Source organism: Corvus hawaiiensis, chromosome 1 (genome assembly GCF_020740725.1).
Source record: "Corvus hawaiiensis isolate bCorHaw1 chromosome 1, bCorHaw1.pri.cur, whole genome shotgun sequence".
Classification (NCBI taxonomy): domain Eukaryota; kingdom Metazoa; phylum Chordata; class Aves; order Passeriformes; family Corvidae; genus Corvus; species Corvus hawaiiensis.
In genome coordinates this window covers 64,346,362-64,368,157 of record NC_063213.1, presented here as the reverse complement: position 1 = coordinate 64,368,157, position 21,796 = coordinate 64,346,362, and the positions used below count along the sequence as shown (strand labels likewise).

The 21,796-nt window shown below is 41.3% G+C and overlaps 1 protein-coding gene across 2 annotated transcripts in view; it reads right to left on the bottom strand.

Moving 5' to 3' along the window:
• The window catches only part of JARID2 (jumonji and AT-rich interaction domain containing 2), a 214,405-nt gene that overhangs the window by 73,793 nt on the left and 118,816 nt on the right, over positions 1 to 21,796 (bottom strand). For both annotated transcript variants that reach the window (XM_048308408.1, XM_048308398.1), the window contains exon 3: positions 19,190 to 19,331. In XM_048308408.1, the coding sequence (XP_048164365.1) occupies positions 19,190 to 19,331 (142 nt within the window). The remainder of the gene's footprint in view (positions 1 to 19,189; positions 19,332 to 21,796) is intronic.

Sequence of the window (21,796 nt, the reverse complement as noted above, 5' to 3'; positions counted from 1 at the left end):
CCTAAATGAGCGGGTTCAGTTTGGTTTAAGCTGATCTCAGAGAGGCTGCTGCAGAAAAAAGGTGTGGTATGTGTTCTTCCCTTCACCTCCAGCCACACGCTCCTGCTTATGCTAGCACTAGAGCTCCTGAGACCCTATAATCAGCTGGGTGAGGAAGTCAGTCTAGCTGAAAATTAATTTATAGGTTGGGTTTTTTACTTTTTTGGGTTGGGCTTCATAAGCACAGAAGTGCTTGTGCTGGCACAAAAGAGGTGGCAAGAACACACTAGAGGGAAGAACAGGACTGCCTTTTCCAGCAGCAGCTCGCATTAAGATCACCCTATGCTGACTGAGAAACACATTAGTTACTGAACTGTAAAACTTTAACAGAAAATGTGCCTGGCAGCAATGCCAGTGTCCCCTTCACTGTCAACCCTTTTGCAACAAGGAGCCTAGTTTCCACCAAGACAAGCAAGGGAGACAAATTTGGGTGGGCTTTTTTACTTGATAACCTTGGGGGTTTTTTAAGAGTTCTTTTGAAGTAATGAAAAGGTCTGATTTCCATCACTTCTGCACCCATGAGTAGATCACCCACTACCTTCCCTGTATCATCACAAGCAAAGCCCCAGCTTACAAACATTTAAATAGAAAGGAGGGGGTGGCATTCCAGATGCTGCCTATGCTGACAGTGACACTGCACAGAAGTGCAGTGAGCACTTTCTAGGTGCCCCATGGGCAAAGCAGCTCCTCTGGAAGTGTCCCTGAGGTGTGGCTGCAAGGCCCTGGCACTGATCAGCTGTGCCCAGCCTGAGGGGACACCTGACAGCAGGAGTGAAGGAATGGCCTCAAGAGCGGGCCACTTGTAACTTCCAGGAACACATACTTGCAACAACTCTAGGGTCACATTCAGTAGACATCTCCATTAGTCTAAACAAGCTCTAATAACTAATTTCACACTTCAAGAGGAGACCATCTCCAGCCATTTTAACCTGCTGGTAACCTGCTCTGTGACAGGCAGCAATGTGCCTCCTTCCTCTGACTGCATTATGTTAGAAACTCAACAAGCCACTGAAGTAATTCCTGCTGTGTATGTACACACACACACCAGCCTGCTCCACACCTCTGACATCTCCTCTCAAATGTGAATCATGACAACCAGCCTCAAACGTGATAGCCCCAACGCTCACCTTGCTCCTCGCTGGGCCTTTGTTTTAGCTGCAACCTGATCCTCCAAAACAGATTGAATGCCTAAGCTTAAACTTCTTTCCAAATCTGTTTTTCAGAGTCTCCTTGCAAGAGAGATGTTCCTGCCTATCGCTACAGCTGGCTCTCAAACCCCAATGGAGTCCAAACAGCCTCTGTCACAGCCCATCAGCAGCATCCATTCAGCCCTGTCACCTGCAGCTCTGGCTCTGAGGGACAGGAGGCCACTCACCAAGGAAACTTCACATCACTAAGCACAGTAAATTTGTACGAAAACGCCCAAAACCCTGGGATGCTTCCCGGCACCTTCTCTCCTCCTCAACTGCACTGAGTCAATATTTGGTCACTGATTTACTGGCAGTCCTCAGGCAAATCACTTTTGTATCCCTTTTCCAGGCTAAAATTAGACATTGACTGAAAGAGGGCAGGCAGAAGGATTAAAATCCTATGAAAAACAGTATGTGCACACCCACGCCGGCTTGAATCAGATGCGGTCCTGAGGTCAATTTGCCACATGGCCGTACAAAAGGTCGTGGCAAGAGTGCTGCCACACAGGAGTGGCAAGAAATTGGCAATTACTTCAGCTGGGACTGCTGGGGAACATTTGATGAACTCGACACCAGTTCACTTAGTTCTCAAAGGCTGGGCACTTGAAAGGCAATTGGTGAGAATGCCACACAAAACCCCACCAAGAACGGAAGAAGAGAAATTAGAAAGAACACTTGGGCAGCAAGAGAAAGCAGGCAATAAGGCCAGGAGCAATAGAGAAAATAAAACATTGTGAGGGAATGCAAAGAGCTGTAGGTATGTTCAGGAAAAGTGGAAGTCACCCAAAAATAAAATTGAAATCCTGTGAGGACCAAGGATGGATGACGAAGGAGAGAACGGCAATGCAGCCACAACATGCCTGATTAGAAAACTGCAGAAATCTGACAAAACACGCAATCCTTTTCATACCCAGCCAACCACTGAGCCACAGGTAAACAAATATGTGGAGGATTTCACAAACCCCTCGAGTATTTTCTTGGTTTAAAATCATATTAAATATGGGTTCAGTAGCTTGGGATACTGTTCAAAATAAAAAACAAATGCAACCACAGCGGGTTCTGTGAGCGACTGCCCTTAGCACTAAAGAAATCTTCATAGCTTAAAGGTGAGAATTAAGTCAACAAAGTCAACAAATAAAATAAATGCATCTTTTATCACACCATTACCAAGGGAAGACAATGCCAAAAGGCAGAACTAGAGATGCTTCTCCTGAGGCCTTGCTGGCAACACAAGACTGCCCCAATTTAATTTAAGTTTTGTTAAATCAGTTCAAATCCATGTGGACTGTTATGGGTTAAGAGTAGGTTAAACCAGTGCCTTGTTGACAGATAAATCAAAAAGACAGCCTGTCCACACAGTCTCTTGTGCCAGTTTAACTTCATTAATTTAAAAGTTGCATCTTAATTTATCTTAACATAAGCCGTCTAAAAATCTCAGCAAAGCACCACCACTAAGACCTGAATGATTTTGGATCAGTAAATCCAAAATCCCTTCTAAAGCTATACCAGATTCCAGCCCACCTTCCTCACAACCTGCTATTTTCTGTGGTGGTTTCGTACTGCAGACAGAGGCAGATTTTGCCTTTAGAAGAAATTTAAACTGCAATTCCATCTCCAAATATTCAAATTCTATACTTTGGAAAAGGTAGTGACTCCAACTTCACATTTTGAATCTATATGGACAGTATTAAAACCACACCAAACAGAGACATCCCTGGTCTCATACAGGGTTCAAAATCTAAGTAAGAATTTTGCTAAACATGCTCATCTATATTTTTGTGCATTCACCAGGGCTCTCTCCCTACCCACGAGGGACTCCTCACAGCCAGCTCCAAAAGTGTTCTTGCTCCTCCATACATTGTTACATACAGCTGCAAGATCAGAAGATACACTAGAAATAACTGGGTCACTAACAGTATCTCTCTTCACAGCCATTGCGTGACCTTAAGCAACCTGACATGACTGATGTGGTCAACAATACTTTAAGCTAAATAAAATTAAACTATATGGGTAAGTTTTGCTTATTCAATGTTTTATACACGCATATACATGCACACACACATGCACACATGCTATGCATATGTATGTTATCTGCAGTGAAAAGCTATGATTGGAGACAAACATCACAAATATGAATAGCTGATTTTTAGATTACTATAATAAGCTTAGCAGAAAGTATTTCATAATTTAATGAGATAATCAACTGTCATAATTAGCTGCATTTTACATACCTTTCCCCTTCCCCAAGGGGAAAGGAAAGCTTTAAAAGCAATCAAAAATCAAAACTAAACACTCCTCCAGATTTAGGAACCCATCCTACCAAAACTGGTGAGCTAAACACCTTAATACCTACAAAACATGGTTCTGAGGGAACTGAGAGTTTCAGACCATTTCCAGCTTTAGCCATTTAAGAAAGGCTTTCTAAATCCAAAAGAAACCAGTGGAATGCCAACACCCTCAAAGTGCAGATGCAAAGCAAAGCAGCTGTTGTAGCTCACATATTCGCTCAGCATTGGAGTGTCAAATTAATGACTACTCAGTTTTATTGAACAGTTCCTTTAGAAGGATTTAGCAGCCAATTATTACATACAATCATTTCCCTGAAGAAAGGAGGTTTTAGGAGGAAAGCCAGAAGTGGGGGGAAAAGAGGACAGTGAGCTTTATCATCTTCTACAAGCCAAAAGCAGCAGAGATGATCTGTGGTGTGAAACCCCACCACTGTGCCCATGAGGTTCCCTGGGTCGTAGGGAACAAGCAACAAGTCAGGGCAGCTCTTCCTCTACACCCCTCTCTCAGCAGATAACAGGGAATTCTCAAGAGGTATTTCTTGGCAAGGTTTTAATGTTCTGCATTCCACTCAATGAAGGAAAATCATGCTCAAGGCACTGTCTTTGGAACAGCTACAGCTGATCCAGAACATCAACCTCCCCCATCCAGACAGATGCCATGAAAAGTGAGATACGTCAAAAGTTAGGGTTTATCGTTATTTAAATGAATCATTTGTTCTACTACAGAACAAGGTGGTACTCTCCCCTCCCTTGACTTACATGCTTCTAGATAAGAAATACGAATAAAAACTATGGCACCTCAATTTACAGAGTCTCAGAAACTACTCCTGGGGGGGGAAAAAATAAAAACCTATCAGTCTACAAATACTGTAAAAGTAGCAGTATAAATAGGAAAATTTAATGAATCAGCTTCATAATACAGCAGGGTTACAGCACCTACATGTGCTGAACCCAAGTTTCCTCATGCTAAGAGCAACTTGATGCAGAAGCTGTGGTACTCAAATGAATTTGTTCATGAAACAGAGGATGTTCATAACCTGCAGAAATGTGTCATTTGTGTGTCAGGTGGTGGGATGCAGCAGAGAGAAGGAATTCTTCAGGAGAAGCAGTGAAGAGTCTACAGCACATGAAATGCTATTCCACAGCAGTACTGATGGATTGTAACTGTTAACAATGGGGACTTTAGAAGGCTAAAGTAATCAGCTGTCCAAAAGAAATACCTACGGTTTTTCATACCATCTCCAAGAAAAGAGCAGCTATTCCCTTATTCTTATTTATATTATTTGTTATGTTTATCTTATTTATATTTCCTATTGTATAAGAAATATAAATCTGCAAGAAAAAATAAAGCCTGAGGGGGAAAACGAAACAAATCAAACCCCTTCAAAAACTGAAAGTCTCACACTGTGAATTCCAGCAATTCTGCCTAACACATGGCACTGGGGGGCTCTGGGATGCCACCACTCAAGGGCTGGTTGCTGCAGATGTCAGTAAGCAGTTTGTTTTCATCAATAACATAAGATGCCTGTAGCATCACCAGTTTTACTATGTTCATTGTTTATTAGAAAACACAACTGTCTTATTTGTTATTAGCTGGCATTTCTCAAGGTTCCCTGCCTTTATTTTTCTCTCCCTAGTATAAATGAGCACATTTGCAATAGTACAAATAATACAGTCTAAGGAGAAAATGAAGCTCACACTGTGGGATGTTCGTTGTGTGAAGCCAGAAAATTTAAAGCAGTGATAAATGCATTAAGTTACATTTCACATATCATTAAGTAATGCTGAATTCTATCCTTAGAACACCCAACTTGACAATACAGCCCTCCTAACACAGGGGTGATCGCCCAGCAGACATGGCAAAGCACCGTGCTGCATTATATAACAGCATTTTCCAGAGGAATGAGCAGAGCACTTTCTGTGATGCATGGGGAGCACACAAGCTGTCACTGTGCACTCAGCAGCCTCTTCTACAGAGACTGTGCAGCAGAACCAAGTCGCTTGTAGGTGTATTAAAAGGAAGAATAAATGACATTCAAGTGACATCCATGTTTTGAAATGCAGGTAGTGCCCAGCATCACTGCATTGCCTAATTAAAATCCACAGGACCTCAAGGCAACACCCATCCAGAGGTAAAGGACTCTCACAAAGGCACCTCAGGTATCACTTCTGCCTTCCTATCGAGCTGGTAGAGCACTGCTCTGCACTGCGACACCCGCTTTCTGCACCAGCTAAGCACCATGATTTATATGTGTCAGCATTCATATGGAGGGAGGGGAGGGCAAAAAGAAAAGAAACACAAAACCTCATCTAATCTCATATCTCATCCCACTTAAGAACTTTCAAGGGCTTTTCAGCTGATGAGGTGTGCCGCTGGCATTGAGTATTGCCAGTGCTCAGACCTTCTTGCTCTGTGTTTCATCCACCCCAGTATTGTAGCTCAAAATCTTCATAAATCCTCCCTGTTATATTCAATCTGGAAAATAACCACTGTGACACAACGCTTTGGAACTTTTCATTTCTACACTCATTAAAATAACTAAGGAACTGAGACTGACATTGGGCTTTTTTTGTGGGGTTTTCCACATCCTCGTTAAGAGGTTCCCTGGCTGACATGACTCAGAAATTTAGAGTTCATTATACAGAACCACTGAAATTAGTATTCTGTTCATGGGCTTAATAGGTATTTAAGCAATGTAAGAGACAGGTTTTGTTTTGTTCTTTTTTAATTGATAGAATAAACTGTATTCAAATGCTCAGAAAGTCTCACTTGTCTGAGAAGCAGAGAGAGATGAATGAGCCAAGCACAAACAGTCCTAGGGCCCTTTGTTGCCAATAAGTGGGTTTCCTCCTCCATCTCCAAGCCCTTCATAATTAAAGATAGCAGCTCACCTAATGCTCAGGAAATGCCGTAAACATTTGTTTTCATTAAGGCTCATACTGGGAAACCACGCGGATTCTTTTGAATAAAACCTAGCAGAAAAACACTTCAGTAGAAAAGGTTGAGACGGTCCAAAGAAACAGCAGAGTAAGGAACAAGCAAGGAAGAAAACAAAGCAGAAAAGTCAACAACTAATTCATGCATCCTGGACTGACTAATGATCACTGAAGAAGTACAGAGAGGAGCACAAACAGAAAATGGATTTCTGTTTTAAGGACTAAAGGGTTCAGTGCTTTTCATACAAAAACCAGCAAACCAACAGAAGAGGTTACCTCAGAAGAGCAAAACATTCTTCACACTGTTAAAAAAAATGAACCTGAGTGAGAAAAGCAAAGAGGGCTTTTGCTACCCTTATTAGTTACTGGGGTGGGAGGGGTGCGGGATATCCAGGAAGGCAAGAGAAGACTTTCTTTGTCCTACATTTTATTTGGAATCATGAATAACACTGCCCTACATCTTCAACACCTGTTCTTGATCTACATCCTGGAAGCATCTTGCTAGAATGCTCCCCCTAATTACACCCTCCCCTCTCCCCACCAAGAAAGCTGTCTAACTCAGCAGGATATTCTATCTGGAATAGGAAAAAAAAATTCCTGAATAAGTGTGTGTGTGTCCTCCTGCCTCCACTTAAAGGAGTTTTTGTCAGTCTGCTTTTTAAGCTGGGAATGTCAAGCTCTAAAAGACATGTCCCCTGAGCATTGAGAAGTCTTGGGGGAAAAAGAACACCCAGAGGAAAGGATAGGTCAGAACAACCACAATAGTATCAGGGTCTGGAAATCTGCCCAGATACTGAAATACTGTTGCCTGTCCTCATGTCAAACACTATTTCAGACCAAAGGTCTTTAAAAATCATTATATGAAGATATGGTATGTGAAGATTACATTCACACTTCCTTTTAGAAGACATAGTAACAAGAAGTTGTAACAAATTCCCTTTCAACTTGCCTTTTGCATGTTAAAAATCAGAAATAATGATGTGACATAGCTGCATTTCTAATATCAGAGCTCTGTCTCAGGAAAAGAATCTTCATCTCCCACAGCTGAGAAGAAACAAGAAACAGCAACAGGCCCAGACTCTGCCTTTCTCACCCATCCCAGCCAAGAAACTTCCTCCCTCTGTATCAAGAAGACCAAGTACTTCAGCAGTGACCTATGAGTGTTTTGTTGAAACTGGGAAATTAGCATACAGCTGCATCCCCAGGCTGGCAGAGGGCTTTGAATGGCACGTAATTCCTGATAGAGAAGCAAATCAATCTGAAGCCTTGAACTGGTGCAGGTAACACCATGGAATCACACACACACACACACCCCCAAACATCTACAGCAGTCAAGTTTCCTGAAACTGAGCAGTTTCAAAGTAACGGGCTGGGAACCAGTGCTCAAAAAGATGCAACTAAGAAGCTGAAAATAATGACCATAATTTGGAGTAAAGTTCCATATTGAGAAGTTTCTGTGACTTGAAATAAGAGGAACACAGCATGGCTTAGGATACAATGGGGTACTTTTCTCATAAAATACTGAGATATTTTCAGTGAATTACCCCATAATACTGGAAAAAAGTCTAAAGGAGAGATTATTCCACTTTTACTATGGATGACATATACTCCTTGTAGTCCTGCTGAATTAGTAACCCTGCACAGCTACAGCCTTGGGGCAAATGACACAATACAGGACCTCCAACGCAGACTCTGCAAAAAAGGCTTTGAACGAACAATCTCGTGGGTGAAGAGGACGCCCTTCTCTGCCACCAAAATAATCCAGCACCCAACAAGTGTGAAACCCAGGTATGCAGCCGTCCAGTCAAGGAACAATTTATAACTTCACACTGACCACCTTGAGCAGAGGCAGCAAGACGACACAGGCCAGGTAAGAGCCTGGAGAAATACATGGCAGAGGGTACACGGTGTCACTTTCTGATGGTTCATTCTGTGGTGTAAAACTCCAGAAGGCATACACAGAGTAAGATAATTGAAAAGGAAAATAAACAAGACTCTTTGAAGTCAACTTCCAAGTGCAGTCAAAACCACGGGCATTTAATTTACAGCATTCTTCAGCCTGCAGACATCTTAGGAAAATGTCCAATCCACTGAAATCAATAATAAATAAGCACTTTCAATGGATGCAGGAATTAACTCTTGTTATTTAAAAATGGATTTGAATGCAGTTGTGCTGATAAAGCACTCTCAAAATCCTCCTTCAGGGAGAGAATTTATTTTTGTTTATTTATGAGTATCTATGTTAATTTAATATCAGAAAAAGGAAGAGCAATAAATAAAGCCAAAAATAAACACATATACAAAACAGATATAAATAATATAATTTGCTTATACTTTGCCCTTGAAAACAATAAAAAACTATTACTCCAATCTTTAACTGCTTAGAACTCTGCCAATTAAACTTGAAGATGGAAGAGTGTCATGGGTTGCAGTGTATTCTATTACCATCCCCATCAGCCGTTGAAACCAGGTGGGGCAGTGTTTCCTTGCCTCCTCCCCCCAGACTATCTTTCTGTTAATTGCCCATCACTGTCCTGCCACATGACTCAGAGATAACTCCCTCCGGACTATCTTCTGTTAATGAGCCTAATCAACACTTTGCCTCATGACTCATTACCCCATTGTGAGATGCTCCACCCAGAGGGAGGAACCAAGCATCCCATCGTGGATATAAGCTGAGGCTGAACACCAGAGACACCGGCTTCCCACTGGATTTCCAGAGGACAGGAGCTACACAGCCACCACTGGACTTCCTGAGGAAGAGCAGACTGTTTTACTACAGGTTCACTGCTTCAGAGGACTGCAGCCACCATTCTACCAGACTGCTACCACCACCCTGCCTAACAGGGTGTCAGGTTGTACCTTGACTCTGTCAGTTTGACAGTGTTTTCTTTTACCTTTGTTTTTTCCCTTTTTCTTTAATTTCCATTAAATTGTTATTCTGACTTGGTGCCTCCCACTGGTTTGTTTTCAAACTAGTACAAAGAGACATAAAGCAATGAAGTGCTGTGCAAGGCCACCCAGTATGGCACGAATTTGAACACAAGGCTACCTGGTACTTAGAGATATTGTGCGTTGTACTGCCCAAAGAAGAACAGATGTTTGAATTTATGTTTTAGTCGGGTCCTGCAACCAAAAGCTTCAAGGAAAAACCAAACTTTTTTCATGTGGGGTCCTTTTTATGAATTACTTCAATTGATTGTTCTGATGAGAAGAGTATGGCCTTTACTCAAATGCTATCTCCCCTCTTTTTCCATTTCTTATCTGATTCACCTTTAAAGTTTATTTTGCAGTCCATCTGGAAACTGGAAGCAATTAAATATTCTTGATCTGGGATGGCCTACAGCACAAGTATCACAAGTGAATTTAACAGCAGGATTTCAGTGCAACAGAAATGAAATAAAATGGGTAAAAATCAAACCTTGATTGCATGGTAACACTTGTCTAGGTATTACTTTATACTTTAAATCTAATTTTCAGGTAATGAGAGGATTTCATAGGCCTAGAGACATAAAAGTGAGGGTCTCAGAAATTGTGCCACACCTAGTTTGTCTTCTTGTTATGTTACAAATCAACCAGGTGGGATGAACTAACTTTCGAGGAAAATCAATAGTGATCAATTTTTCTAACCAAGATACTGCAATTAGAGGGCCAGCTTGATTTCAGGCTTCTGACCTAAGAATCAGGGAGGCTGAAGGATTTCTCATTCTCTACTAGTAAACGTCATGATTTTCAATGTGCAGGTGTAAAGAAGATGTCACTAAAAATAGAAGTAATCAAGAGAGTCCCAGCTGCTTACTTTAACAGCAAACTAGACATATGCAAAAGAAAAACATGAGACTCCCTTCTAAAAAAAGAGTTGATTAAAATTTTAGAGTAATTTCGCTTAAAATGCATATTTTGCTTGACAACTTGCAGAACAAATTGTCAGGGGGCCAGGAATAACCTAAAGCATAATAAAAGAGTACAGGAGACACAAAGTAAAGGGTTTCAGAGTCTCTCCCTTGCCTCATGAGGAATAGGAATGACCAAACAAGACGCCATTGTTTGCTCGCTTAGAATAAAACTGAGAGCAATGTTATCCTGGAGGGCTGACTTGATCAGGGCACCCAGCCACCCCCCAGAGGGACTGATGCTGCTCCTGTTCATCTTTTTCCCCAAAGCCACCTCTGCTGTACTCCCTGTGGTGCCCAGGACATCTGTCCAATACCAGTTCCACTAACCCAGCAGAAAACCACCTACCTTTGCTTCGGCCAGGTGACAAACCACACCAGACTCAGCCCAAATGGGGTCAGGGGAAGGACACACCTCCTTATGTGATACATGTATCACTTGGCTGCATAGTGGGCTTTTAAACTGCAATTTCCACCCAACACTCTCAACGGGAGGCAAAGAGATTTGCATGGCTGACCAACAGCCCAAGGTAGGGTGTTTATGCAGTTGTAAAACAGAGGATCTTCTCAGTAGGCTCCTGGCTGTGCAAAGTCACAGGTGACAAAGTGCACAGTGCTTAGCAGGCCAAAGTAAAACAGTGTGACATTGTAATAATCACGTAGAGCAAGATGTCTCCAAAGAAAGAGGGGGAAAACCTCTGAAGATGCAGGTACCATAAGAAACACGTCCATCAAAAGAGCAGTGCAGCTACACTGGCTTTCCAGGTGGGATGTCTGCTCAGACAGGCACTTGTGGTAGAACTTCTCGGTTGGAAAGCACATTTCAAATCTAAGTCATTCAACAAAGCAATGGTATCAAACCACAGACACCAAGTGAAACAATGCTCCCCCAAGCCAAGGGGTTTAAAAATACAACAGCACACATGCAAAGGAAAATATCTGTTGCAGAATAGCTGACTATCCAAACATCCGTGTTTCTCCGTTAAGCTGGAATATATAAAGCTGTACATAAAGAGCTATCAAAATTATGATGAGGTGCAAAGAAAAGTCTCTCAGACTTAAAAGGCTAACGATGTGTTGTCTCAAGTTTTCATTTCTTCACCCGAGAAATTTTAACTTGCACCAGAATATGTTTATATTAAATTCCAAAAGCTGCCATTTAAAATAAAAAAATTCTAAAAGCTGTCCTTGACACTCAGCATACATACACACACATGCTCCCAGTTAATTTATTTTACAGAATTATGACTTCAATGAACAACTCTTCAACTGCGAAGAAAGATCAAATCAGATAATAGCTCCACGAGTAACCCTTTTAACTAGGGACCTCCTAACTCTCTACTCATATCCCAAATTTTTTGTCCATATAAACAAATACCTACAGGATTTCATGAAAGTGAAAGCATTACAGGCAAATGACATGTTGCAAGAGAAGAGATATTAGAAACAAAAATCTGTACAAACTTTATTGAAAAGATAAATAACAGCTGCAGGAGCTCCAGGAAAGGAGGAGGGCAAGGGAGGAGAAGAGGAAGAATGGACAGATATCTCCATAGTAACTACAACTATGAAACTCAGGGGAGAACTTGTCTGAAAGCTGAAAGAAGGATGCTACCAGAGAAAACAGACTGTGATATAACTGGAAAAAAACCAGAAACTTCCAAATAATTTTCCACATGGTCAAGGGTCCCTTAAGCTTTAGTTTATTTAATTAGAGCCAAGAACAAATAGAGAGAAAAGCAAAGAAAAAAAGCATAAAATCAAAACATGATGATGACATGGCCATTACTGTACAAATTATTTAACAATAAACATACTGCTAAAAAACCAAATACACCAATATTCAGGTTAAGAAGAAAAAAATAGTTAGTTTCCCTCAGGAAATTCTGTGCTATTGAACACAACAATGGAAGAAGAGAAAGGAAAAGCACTATACCAGCATAAGCTAGGTGATACATGTAAAATTACCTTGATTTTTCTATCAATACAAGAGACCTGACTAGAGGAGATTTTTACAATACAGAGGTTTATACTTTTCAAATGCAGTTCAGACTTAGAAAACTCCTACAAGTCCCAAACTGAGATGCTGGTGACACAGACTGACCTATTTCTGAGCAGTAATCACACAACTCCAAGCCTCTGTCATCCATCTGGGAGTCTCAAGACCCACACCCTTACCCGGAATCTTAATCTGACCCATAACAACACTAATACCCACATTCCTGTCAGTTTTGGTGAATCAGCAGTAGCTCACATTCATGCTGTCATTTGCAAGGAACATGTTGAGAACATGCTCCCATCACTCACACATTGTCCATGTAAGCCACAGGAATAAATACAGAACAGGATTTTGTATAGTTCAGTGTATGCCAAACCAGCATGCAATATGAATACAATGTTCAAATACTTATAAAGATGAAAAAAACCCAACCAAACCAACAAACCCAAAACCCAAACCAAAACAACAACAAAACAAAACATAACAACGCACCACCAATATTCTTAAAATTCAGTATATTAGGACACACTTCCACCTTAAAATATTGGAATGGTGCTCTCTTTTTTAGTATCATTTTCTTTACACAGCACATAGGACAACACCAGGTGTAGCAAAGAATTATGTTAGCCCAAACATCAGCCTAGAGTTTTATATAGACAATGGCTTATTTGCATTAAAATAATTACTTTCACATTGGCAAACAAATTTGCCTGAAAAAAGTGTCTTTTTCAACTATTTTGTACATCAGTTTAGAGTGACCTCTCCCTAGTATTAAAGTAATCAACATCAAGCCTGTAACGCACAGGGGTGAGACATGAATTATGTGAATCACAGTTAGGGATGGGTTATCAGGCAGCTGAAGGAGTGCTGGCCATACACAGAACGACAGAAACAACTGCACCTATCCTGTCTGGTTTGGAAACTTCCTTGATTCCTCAGTGAATGAGTCCAGACTCAAAGTCACAAAGACCTTTCCCAGCAACTCTGACTTCTGAAAAGATGGTGGCAGGTGAGAACAAGCAAGTTTGAATTGGACATGGCGTAACACTTCTCAGCTTGCTATAAATCATACCTTCATAATTATTAAATCACTACTCAAGTTGTTTACATAGCTGCCTACCCACAAAGTTCAAGTGTTCCCAGATTATTGTACCTTGTTATATCTTTGCATGTCAGATAGAAGAATTCGTGTCACAACTTCTGTTTGTTCCTTATGAAAATACTGAAAGAACATTAATCACCCTATTTCTTCCTTTTCAAACTACATACAATGATCTTCCTGACTTGCATGATAAAGCAGGTAATCTGTCTTTTTACTATTTCTCTACAAATCCACTCCAATGGACTATTATTGCTTTGTTTATATGGCTAGTTATTTAAATATAAATGTGCAGCACTAAAAATATATTCCAATCATATCAGCATTTCCAGAAAAGGAGGGAGTGTGGGGGGGAGAGGCTTTAAGAAAAATTATTATACATAAATCTTATTGCCATTTTGGTTTTATTGTGGATTAATGCAGTTCTTCATGAGCAAACAACTAGTGCAGATTTGCACTGCCTACTGAAATTAGAATAAAATAACAGAAGCACCTGGTTGATAAGTGGGCTTTCATCGTGTTGTAGCAGGCAACAGCTGAACACAAACATATTACATAGTGTTCCAATTAGTGAAAAGACTGTTCATTAAAAAAGTCCTGGAAAAACACTTTGATATTAAGAGCAGTCTCCTGCTTTCACACCCAAGTCATAATACACTGCTCTCTCCATCATCTACAATACCAAGCAGAAATCCCTCACAAACTTACAAATGTGGGAACAGCATTGACCTTGTTTTACATCTTGCATGAAAGGTGCTAAGTCTAGTGCTAAAGAGACTGTTCATTATTGACTATAAAAACAATCTGACAAAAAGAAAAAGAAAAAAAAAAAAGAGGGGAAAAAGATCCCCATCCCCAAATCCCCTCAACCTTTTGACAGCTCTACTGCAAGAAAGTCCTTTGCAAATCAAGCTGAAAAGGATATATCACTAAAAGAAACTACTTAAATTAGCAGCTTGCCTAATATGCAAAAGCTTGCCTACCCTTGACTGGCTTTTTTTTGTGCTGAGGGTGCAAAACAGCTCTGCCAGCCTAGCAGCTGTGCAGCCACCAGCCAGGGGAGATCAGCATGCTTGTCTCCCCCTCCTTGGACACATACTCCCACCTTTTCATTTGACAAACCTTAGCCCTCATGTTGCTCCACAATGAGCCAGTTCAGGGAGTTAAAACTGGCATCTAAAAATAAAATTTTAAAAAGACAAACAGGAAAAAGGAGCAGGCAGCAGGGAGCCAGCACAAGGCAAGGAGCATGAGCACATCCCATGGGTTGGCCTTGCTGTAGTGCACAATCACACTTCTGACTGTCACATGCTTGAGACCGTTAGCAGAAAGCTGCTGTATTAATTAAAGGCCTCAGAAGGTTCCTAATAAGCAATTTCTGGCCAATCTAGCCGTGGCAGCTTAAAATGCTACTGCTCCCCAGTGGGTTGTTCCTTTCTCCTACAGCCAACAACCTTCCCTGCAGCAGAACTGGACAAAGAGTCTTCTCCCAGGAGCTCTGCACACCCTTGCACCAGTGGGCAATGTCCATCCCCTGTTTTGCTACTGCAAGAGGGGAAATTTCTCCAACCCTAATTTTTTCCTAAACTAAACCAATGTCTTTTTTCCCCTTAACAGAGAGAATATTCTAACATTAAACTTTAAAAAATCCCCAATTTAAAGCTTAACAGTGATCAAAATCAGTCAGCCTCCTCCCACTTCTCACAGCCCTCTATTAAGACAACTTTACAATAAAAGATAAATGCATTTGTGCATTTGGCAATTCCCCATGTGAATTTCTGGGAAGGGGGCCATGTAAATGAGTAGCCACCTGATTAGTAACAGGAAGCAAGCAATAACCGATTATCACCAAAGATCAACATACTGTCATATGAAGTCTGCTCTGCATATCTCTTCCTGGGTAAGGTGGGCAACTTGTTGCTAGAAAACACACAGCTGTCTCTGCACACTGTTATTAATTCCCAGTGGTTGCAGTCCTTAAGAGTTGCCCATAAAAATGTACGAGCATCCAGCACAGACCAAACACCTTTGGACAGTTACCTATTGATTTTCTCAACTGAGAATCATAGCTGGAAACTGGAGATTCACAACAAAAACATGCAGCTACATGGAAGCTACACTTCTCCTTCAGCAATAACCTTTTGTTCATAGGTTTTGAAAAATGTATGATCTTTACATGGTGAAGGCCACCCAATCTGATAGTTTATCAAGCCCATATACCAACAGTTTTGTTCGTCTCTCCACAAAGCATTGAACAAACCAGCAACTTCTCTCATTTACATGGCAACTAGACAGCAATCCATTGCACAGCAGATTCAGTGTAACACTTGAATGCTTGGCTTTTGCCAAATGTTAGAATAATGCTGGCACTTTTCACCTTCACTGGCTGAAAGAAGTATTTACTGCTTAGGATTATCCTGCTGCTTCCCTTCAGACCTGACCACTAGTAATACACACAGCTCAGATCAAAGTAAGTGTTTTCCATCCTTTTGAGTGTAAACTCAAATAAAGCTAAGTATTTTGAAGCACTAAGCTTGCCACTACTGCCACTGCCAATCCTCCCCAAACTCCATTTACTCTGTAAGAAGGGCTTGCAGTTTTGGACTTATCTGGAGGCTGCAAAGGGGCAAAGCTGTACGTGTGCTCCTTTTCCTCTTTACCACCACCAGCAGCTGAAATCTGTAGCACCACAAAAGGCGGGCTGCAGACTTTTAGAACTGTTCCAGAATATTATTTCAATATAAAATAATACATGTAAAAAGAAATGGAGATGGGAATTTTCGCATCAGATGCAAACCTGGTGGTGTAAGAAGCTTCCTCCAGTCCCCAGAGAGCAAAGGTATTAATTACTGACTACACTCTGACTAGCTGGAACCATTTGAAGCCTAACAGTGTCAGGCCAGTGCATTCAAAAATCCTGCTCCATCAAACAAAGTATCTAAGTGAGTTTCTGAACAAAATCTGCAGAATTAGATTAAATCTGCACACCTTCAACATAACAGCCATCTCTTTCCTTTATGGCTCTTCAATCAAGCTATGATACTAGAAAAGGGGTTGAAACTGGAAAATTAAATAGATATGATAAACCTTAAGCTGTGCTTGGCTGGGGGTTCTACTGTTGTGTTATTCTGCTTGGCATATATATGTGAAATAAGGAATACTTGTCTCTGATCTCTTCACTGGTCCACAGCCAGGCTGGTAGGGATTTACCTCCCCCACAGATGCCTGCCAGCACCCACCTATCTACAGCTGAGTCCAGTAACTCACTGGGAGCATCCACTACCTAGTTTTGACCCAAGGGAGGGCTACACCAGGGATAGTTGGCACCAACAGGGATAGTGAGACCACAAGGCAATGTTAACTGCTAGCAAATTCACCCTCCACTCAGTTTGCTACAAGAACTTACACTTGCTGCTCATCCAGGCTCTTGTGCAAATTGTCTCTGAAACTGGAGGAGTTTGGATCAACTATAAATGCAAACTAAAACCACACACATGCTGCACACATGCATGAATCCCTATCCCCTTTATGTAAGGTGACCTGCTCTAGGCAGGGGGAGGAAATGCTGCCAGATTAGTCCCTGAACTGATGGACAGGGGGCCAGAAGGCTGCCAGATAGAGCAGCTGTGAAGAGGTGGGAAGAAGGAACTGGGAAAAGATTGCCTCCACAGTGCCAGCCTGCCATTACATTTAAGAACTGAAAGGTCAAACCAGAGTCTTGAACTACTGAAGAAACTGGATTACAGTTTAAGAGAAGCAACCCAGAAAAGATCTGTCTGCAAAGAGGAAGCTCAGGGAGGAAAAGAAATAGGTAAAAGTCTGTGTTGGGTGTAAATGGAAACAAAGCAAGAACAGTCCCCTTCACAGCAACTAAAGTAACAACTGTAATATTATCTCAACAGCTCATGATGCTTGAAGAAGTTGTGAAGTGATGCCTTGCCTTCCATGAAATCCAGAGAAAGTTTTCATCTTGGGTCTGTGTTGGGGCTGGGTTTTTTTGTTGTTGTTTTTAACCTGAAAAGTACCAAAAGCACTGAGCTCCCTATTATTATGCCTGAACCACCTAGCTGCCTCTCAAGGGTCTGAATTCCCTCAGCCCAAACCCACCAAATATTCTTCCAAGAATGTTTCACCCAGAGTACTCAAGTGCAGTTTCTGGAGACTGGTGATGTAGAAATCCCACTCATTTCTGAAGCTGGACTGTGCAGGGCACCAGAAGCAGGTACAGCGTAAGGGACAAGCTCTCCTGCCCCTTGCCAGCCCCAAGAGAGGAAGAGGATGTCCCCCTGGTTGCACTGACAGCTGCTCCTACAACTATACTCTGAACAAGAGATAAAAGTCTCACTCAGGCTAACAATGAAGAAACCTGGCAAAAGGCCTCAATTCATTTTCTTCTTGCTATTATTTTTAATCCTAACCAGCTTCTTGAAGCTACTCATGGTGTGACCCTGCAAGCCATTATGCGAGCACAGCTAAGGAATGAGGGGACCAACTAAAGCACTGAGGGAAGCAGAAAGAAATTCCTTAAGATAATGTGCATGCAACAGGTTGGCTGTGAAATAATGACCACGGTGTCCCAGGATCACACCAACAGTAGATGTCACCTAAATAGCTCAGCAGAAAAATTTTCAATCCCCCGATGTATCTCATAAAGCCCAAAATCAGCCCACAAATATCTTTGCCCTGACCAGCAGTAGGATGCAATAAGCCTTGCAAAATTTCTACCAGTATGGAAGATAACACAAATTTTACTCTGATATGCCTGATGAGCTAAGTGGGCATATTAGTTAAGAGTTTTAGTTTGTTGCTTGGGTGCACAGAAAAGATTGTGGGGACCAGGGATATGAAACAGTGGAACAAGAACAGGAGGGTGTCCAGGAAAGCACCAGTCTCCTCACCGCATCAGGCTTCTCAGTGGAATTATAAAGTCATACAGAAAACAGGAATACTTCTTTTGTTTGGAAGAAAACTGTTGTTGTTGTTATTGTAACTATATGGTTTGTTTTGGCTTGGAACTAGGATGCAAGAAGTGTGGAGGAAAAAAGGTTGAGGAAGCATTTCTGATCCTGTCTTTTAAGTGGCATTTTTTAGACAGCCTGTTTCCGTTCTTACTTCACAGAGAGGACAACTCCCAGCCACCTGCATTCTCAGCATATTTTCTATAATAGATTGGCTTGAGGTCTATGATTTTAACCCACATTTTGCACATTCGGTGAGTTCTAGGAAAGAGGAGGCAGCTTGCTGCAGCAGTATCTCAAAGTAGTCTTTTGCAACCGATACCCACCACACTCCCTTACTATGCAGTCCCTCTTCTCAGAAGCATCTGTTTTGTCCTTTCCTATCTTTTTAAACTTACATGGTTTCATTCACTGAAAATTAGAAATACCAACAATAACAGTAACTACTTTAGTGATGCTTTCCTTGAAATTGCACACACATACATATTGACATGACCTGAGAGGCAAACACCAGGAGAGGAGAGAGTCTTAAGGCATTTAAATTAGCATTCACCTACTGTAAAATAATAACGGCTTTTCCATGCTTTCCAAAACAGCAACGAGAACCATCTATACCAACAGGTGAAGCAAAGCTTGCTATATCTTTGCTGTTCATAGAAGGAATCCATGCTGCAACATCTGTTTATGGTAGGGCAGTAGGTGCGACCACAACCTACTGATAACATAATGCAACACTCTAAGAGACAAAGCAGAAAGGCTCTACTTTAATCATAACGCACTACTGACCTTTTCCTTGAGGGCCCTTCTTCAAAATCTGAAGAACTAACATCGTTGCTTGTTGAGGACACTTGCGATGCATCGTCCTTCTCATTCTCCAGCTGTTCTGATCCTGGTCCTAATCCTTTAGATTGGCCATTAGTGAGAAGTCCTGCAAACATGACAAAGGAGTACACAATATTCAAAACCTGCATTACCAGTGATTTTATAAAAATTCACATGTGACACTTACAATAGAGAGCTGATGTCCAAAGCAACTGTCTTGCAAAGAGATAGACTGACAACATTGATTTTGTATAAAGGTACTTTAATAAAAATCTGCCAGCCTGCCTGCTTCTGATTTGGTTAACTCTAAGACCCCAATCTCAAATAACTCCAATATGAGTGTTTGCAATAGTGTTTATAATCTTGTCACTTTCAAAAAAGGGACACATCTTAGTCAAATTCATCCTTGTTTTACAGAATTCCTGTGACTGGCATAGATGAGAGTCTTTTGCATTTATCTGTGGATTCATAAAATTAAGCTGCCATTTGGTCCAATTTGACATCATCTTGCTCTTCATTCTGGCGCCTCCAACTACTGCAATTTATGATCCTTTGAAAAAAATCCTACATCCCAAAGAAGTGAACATCAAATGTCCATTTCCTGACTTTGATTCTTCTGGCCAAGTGTCACTCATCTACAGAAACTCCAGACTGCCAGAAAAGGTATACAGGGCATCAAAGGTACACAGGACACAGCTGCCTTCCCTTTTGTGCCTTTTCTCTCCTGGAGAAATAATACAGCAAGCAGAGTCCCACACAGACGGAAGAGAGCATTGGACCTTTGCAAGCATAACTTTTAACAAATTTTGTGTATTCTATGCCACCAAGTAACTACAATATAATATGACTCTTACAAACAACAGCAGATAGGCAATGAAACCACTCATACTTAAGGAAGAATTAAAATAGTAACATATTCTTCAGCAGGCTCTGGGATGAGGGGGAGGAAACAATTTTATTAGCTCACTCTTTACTCCATGTTATAAGAGCTTATTACCAGAGGAGCTGCAATTTCATCCAGGAGAATGCTTTCTCATCTCTCCACCCAAATAGTTTTACAAATGGCATAACAAAGCTTTGTTTCACTGCTGTACTTCCTCAGAGAAATGTTGATAAGACTTCTCTCCCTCCTTTAGCCATTTCAGTCTCTCTTTCAAAAACTGCACCTTAGAAAAGAAAATGTGGTGGGGAAGGGGGTAGGGGCTACCCTTTCCAAGATGAGCCAGGCAGTGAGGCTGGTCAGAGTACTAAACTGAAAACATTTACTAAGAACTGCAGTTCAAGAATTTCCACCAGCACTACATGAGTGCCAGACCATTTCGGACCTCTGTTTTCAGGAAAATCACCATCCAGTACCACCAATGCACTTACTCATTGCATAACCAAGCATTCCGCCAAGCTCAGCTCCGAAGAGACATCGAAGCATAACCAGAGCAAGAGCAAAGACACCTGCTCCGGTGAGCTGCTGTCTCTAAGCACTGGAAGCTTGGCCACAGTTGTAGCCAAATGCTCCTTCCTCACAAGGCCATTTATTCACTGGTCGCTTGGGCACTACGACTGCCAGCGGGCTCTGAACTTCATCAATTCCAATCTAATTGCTCTGACTGCCCATTTTTAAACAGCCTAATCCATCATCATATCTCTTACTCTCATTTTACCAACTGAAGTCTGCTCATATTCATTGTGAACTATACCACATTTCTGCTGACTTGGGCTATGTGATGGCCACATGCTGCAGTTTTTGCATATGCTGTTTTAAAAACTTCACCTACAAAGCAGAAACATGGATTGTTTTTTTTCTGGGGAAGAGTCGGTGAACTGGTAGCTCAATTTTTTTCCCTAATACACAGCCCACAGAGCAAAAGTTGAAACTACACACCAATTTTTGCATTAAATTGTCTCTTCTAGCCAGCTCCAGACTGTCAGGGAGAAGTAAAATGACCCAGTTTACATTTTCTCTCCCCTTTTGTTGAATTCCTTTTGATATTTCCTTTCCATTAAAGGGATCTCAAACTGTGACCCAACAAATAAAACAAATTTCAGTATCAGCACATGATACTACAAAAGGGTTTGTAGTGTAACCACACAATCATATGACGTGGGGTGACAGCATCCCTTCAAAGCATTCCCGAGGAAATGAAGGCAAACTTTGAAAAAACACTTGAATAGATTATATTTCTATGCTGAACTCACTCCCTCTAGAAGCCCTAGTGCCTAAGTTTATTCTTATAAAAGTTTCAACTTTTGCTTTGCATTTTTCCATGAAACCACTGCTGATAAAATTTACAATTTTTGAACTCCAGGGAAGTCTAAATCAAGCATATCATTTGAGGCCTGACACTCAGTAACTTAACTCTTATGGCAGAATTTGATTAGGTTTTCCAAAAGCAATATTTGTTCTGGAGACCTGCCATATGTAAAACCCAGGAACCTGAAGTACATGAGTCAAGAAAATCACCTTTCAGGCTGTCAACTTGCATGCACTTGGAAGGCAATTTTTATTCATCCTTTCACCCTGCCAAACCATCAGCTCACTTGGGAGACAAGCATGATTTGTGTTCCTCAAGGAAA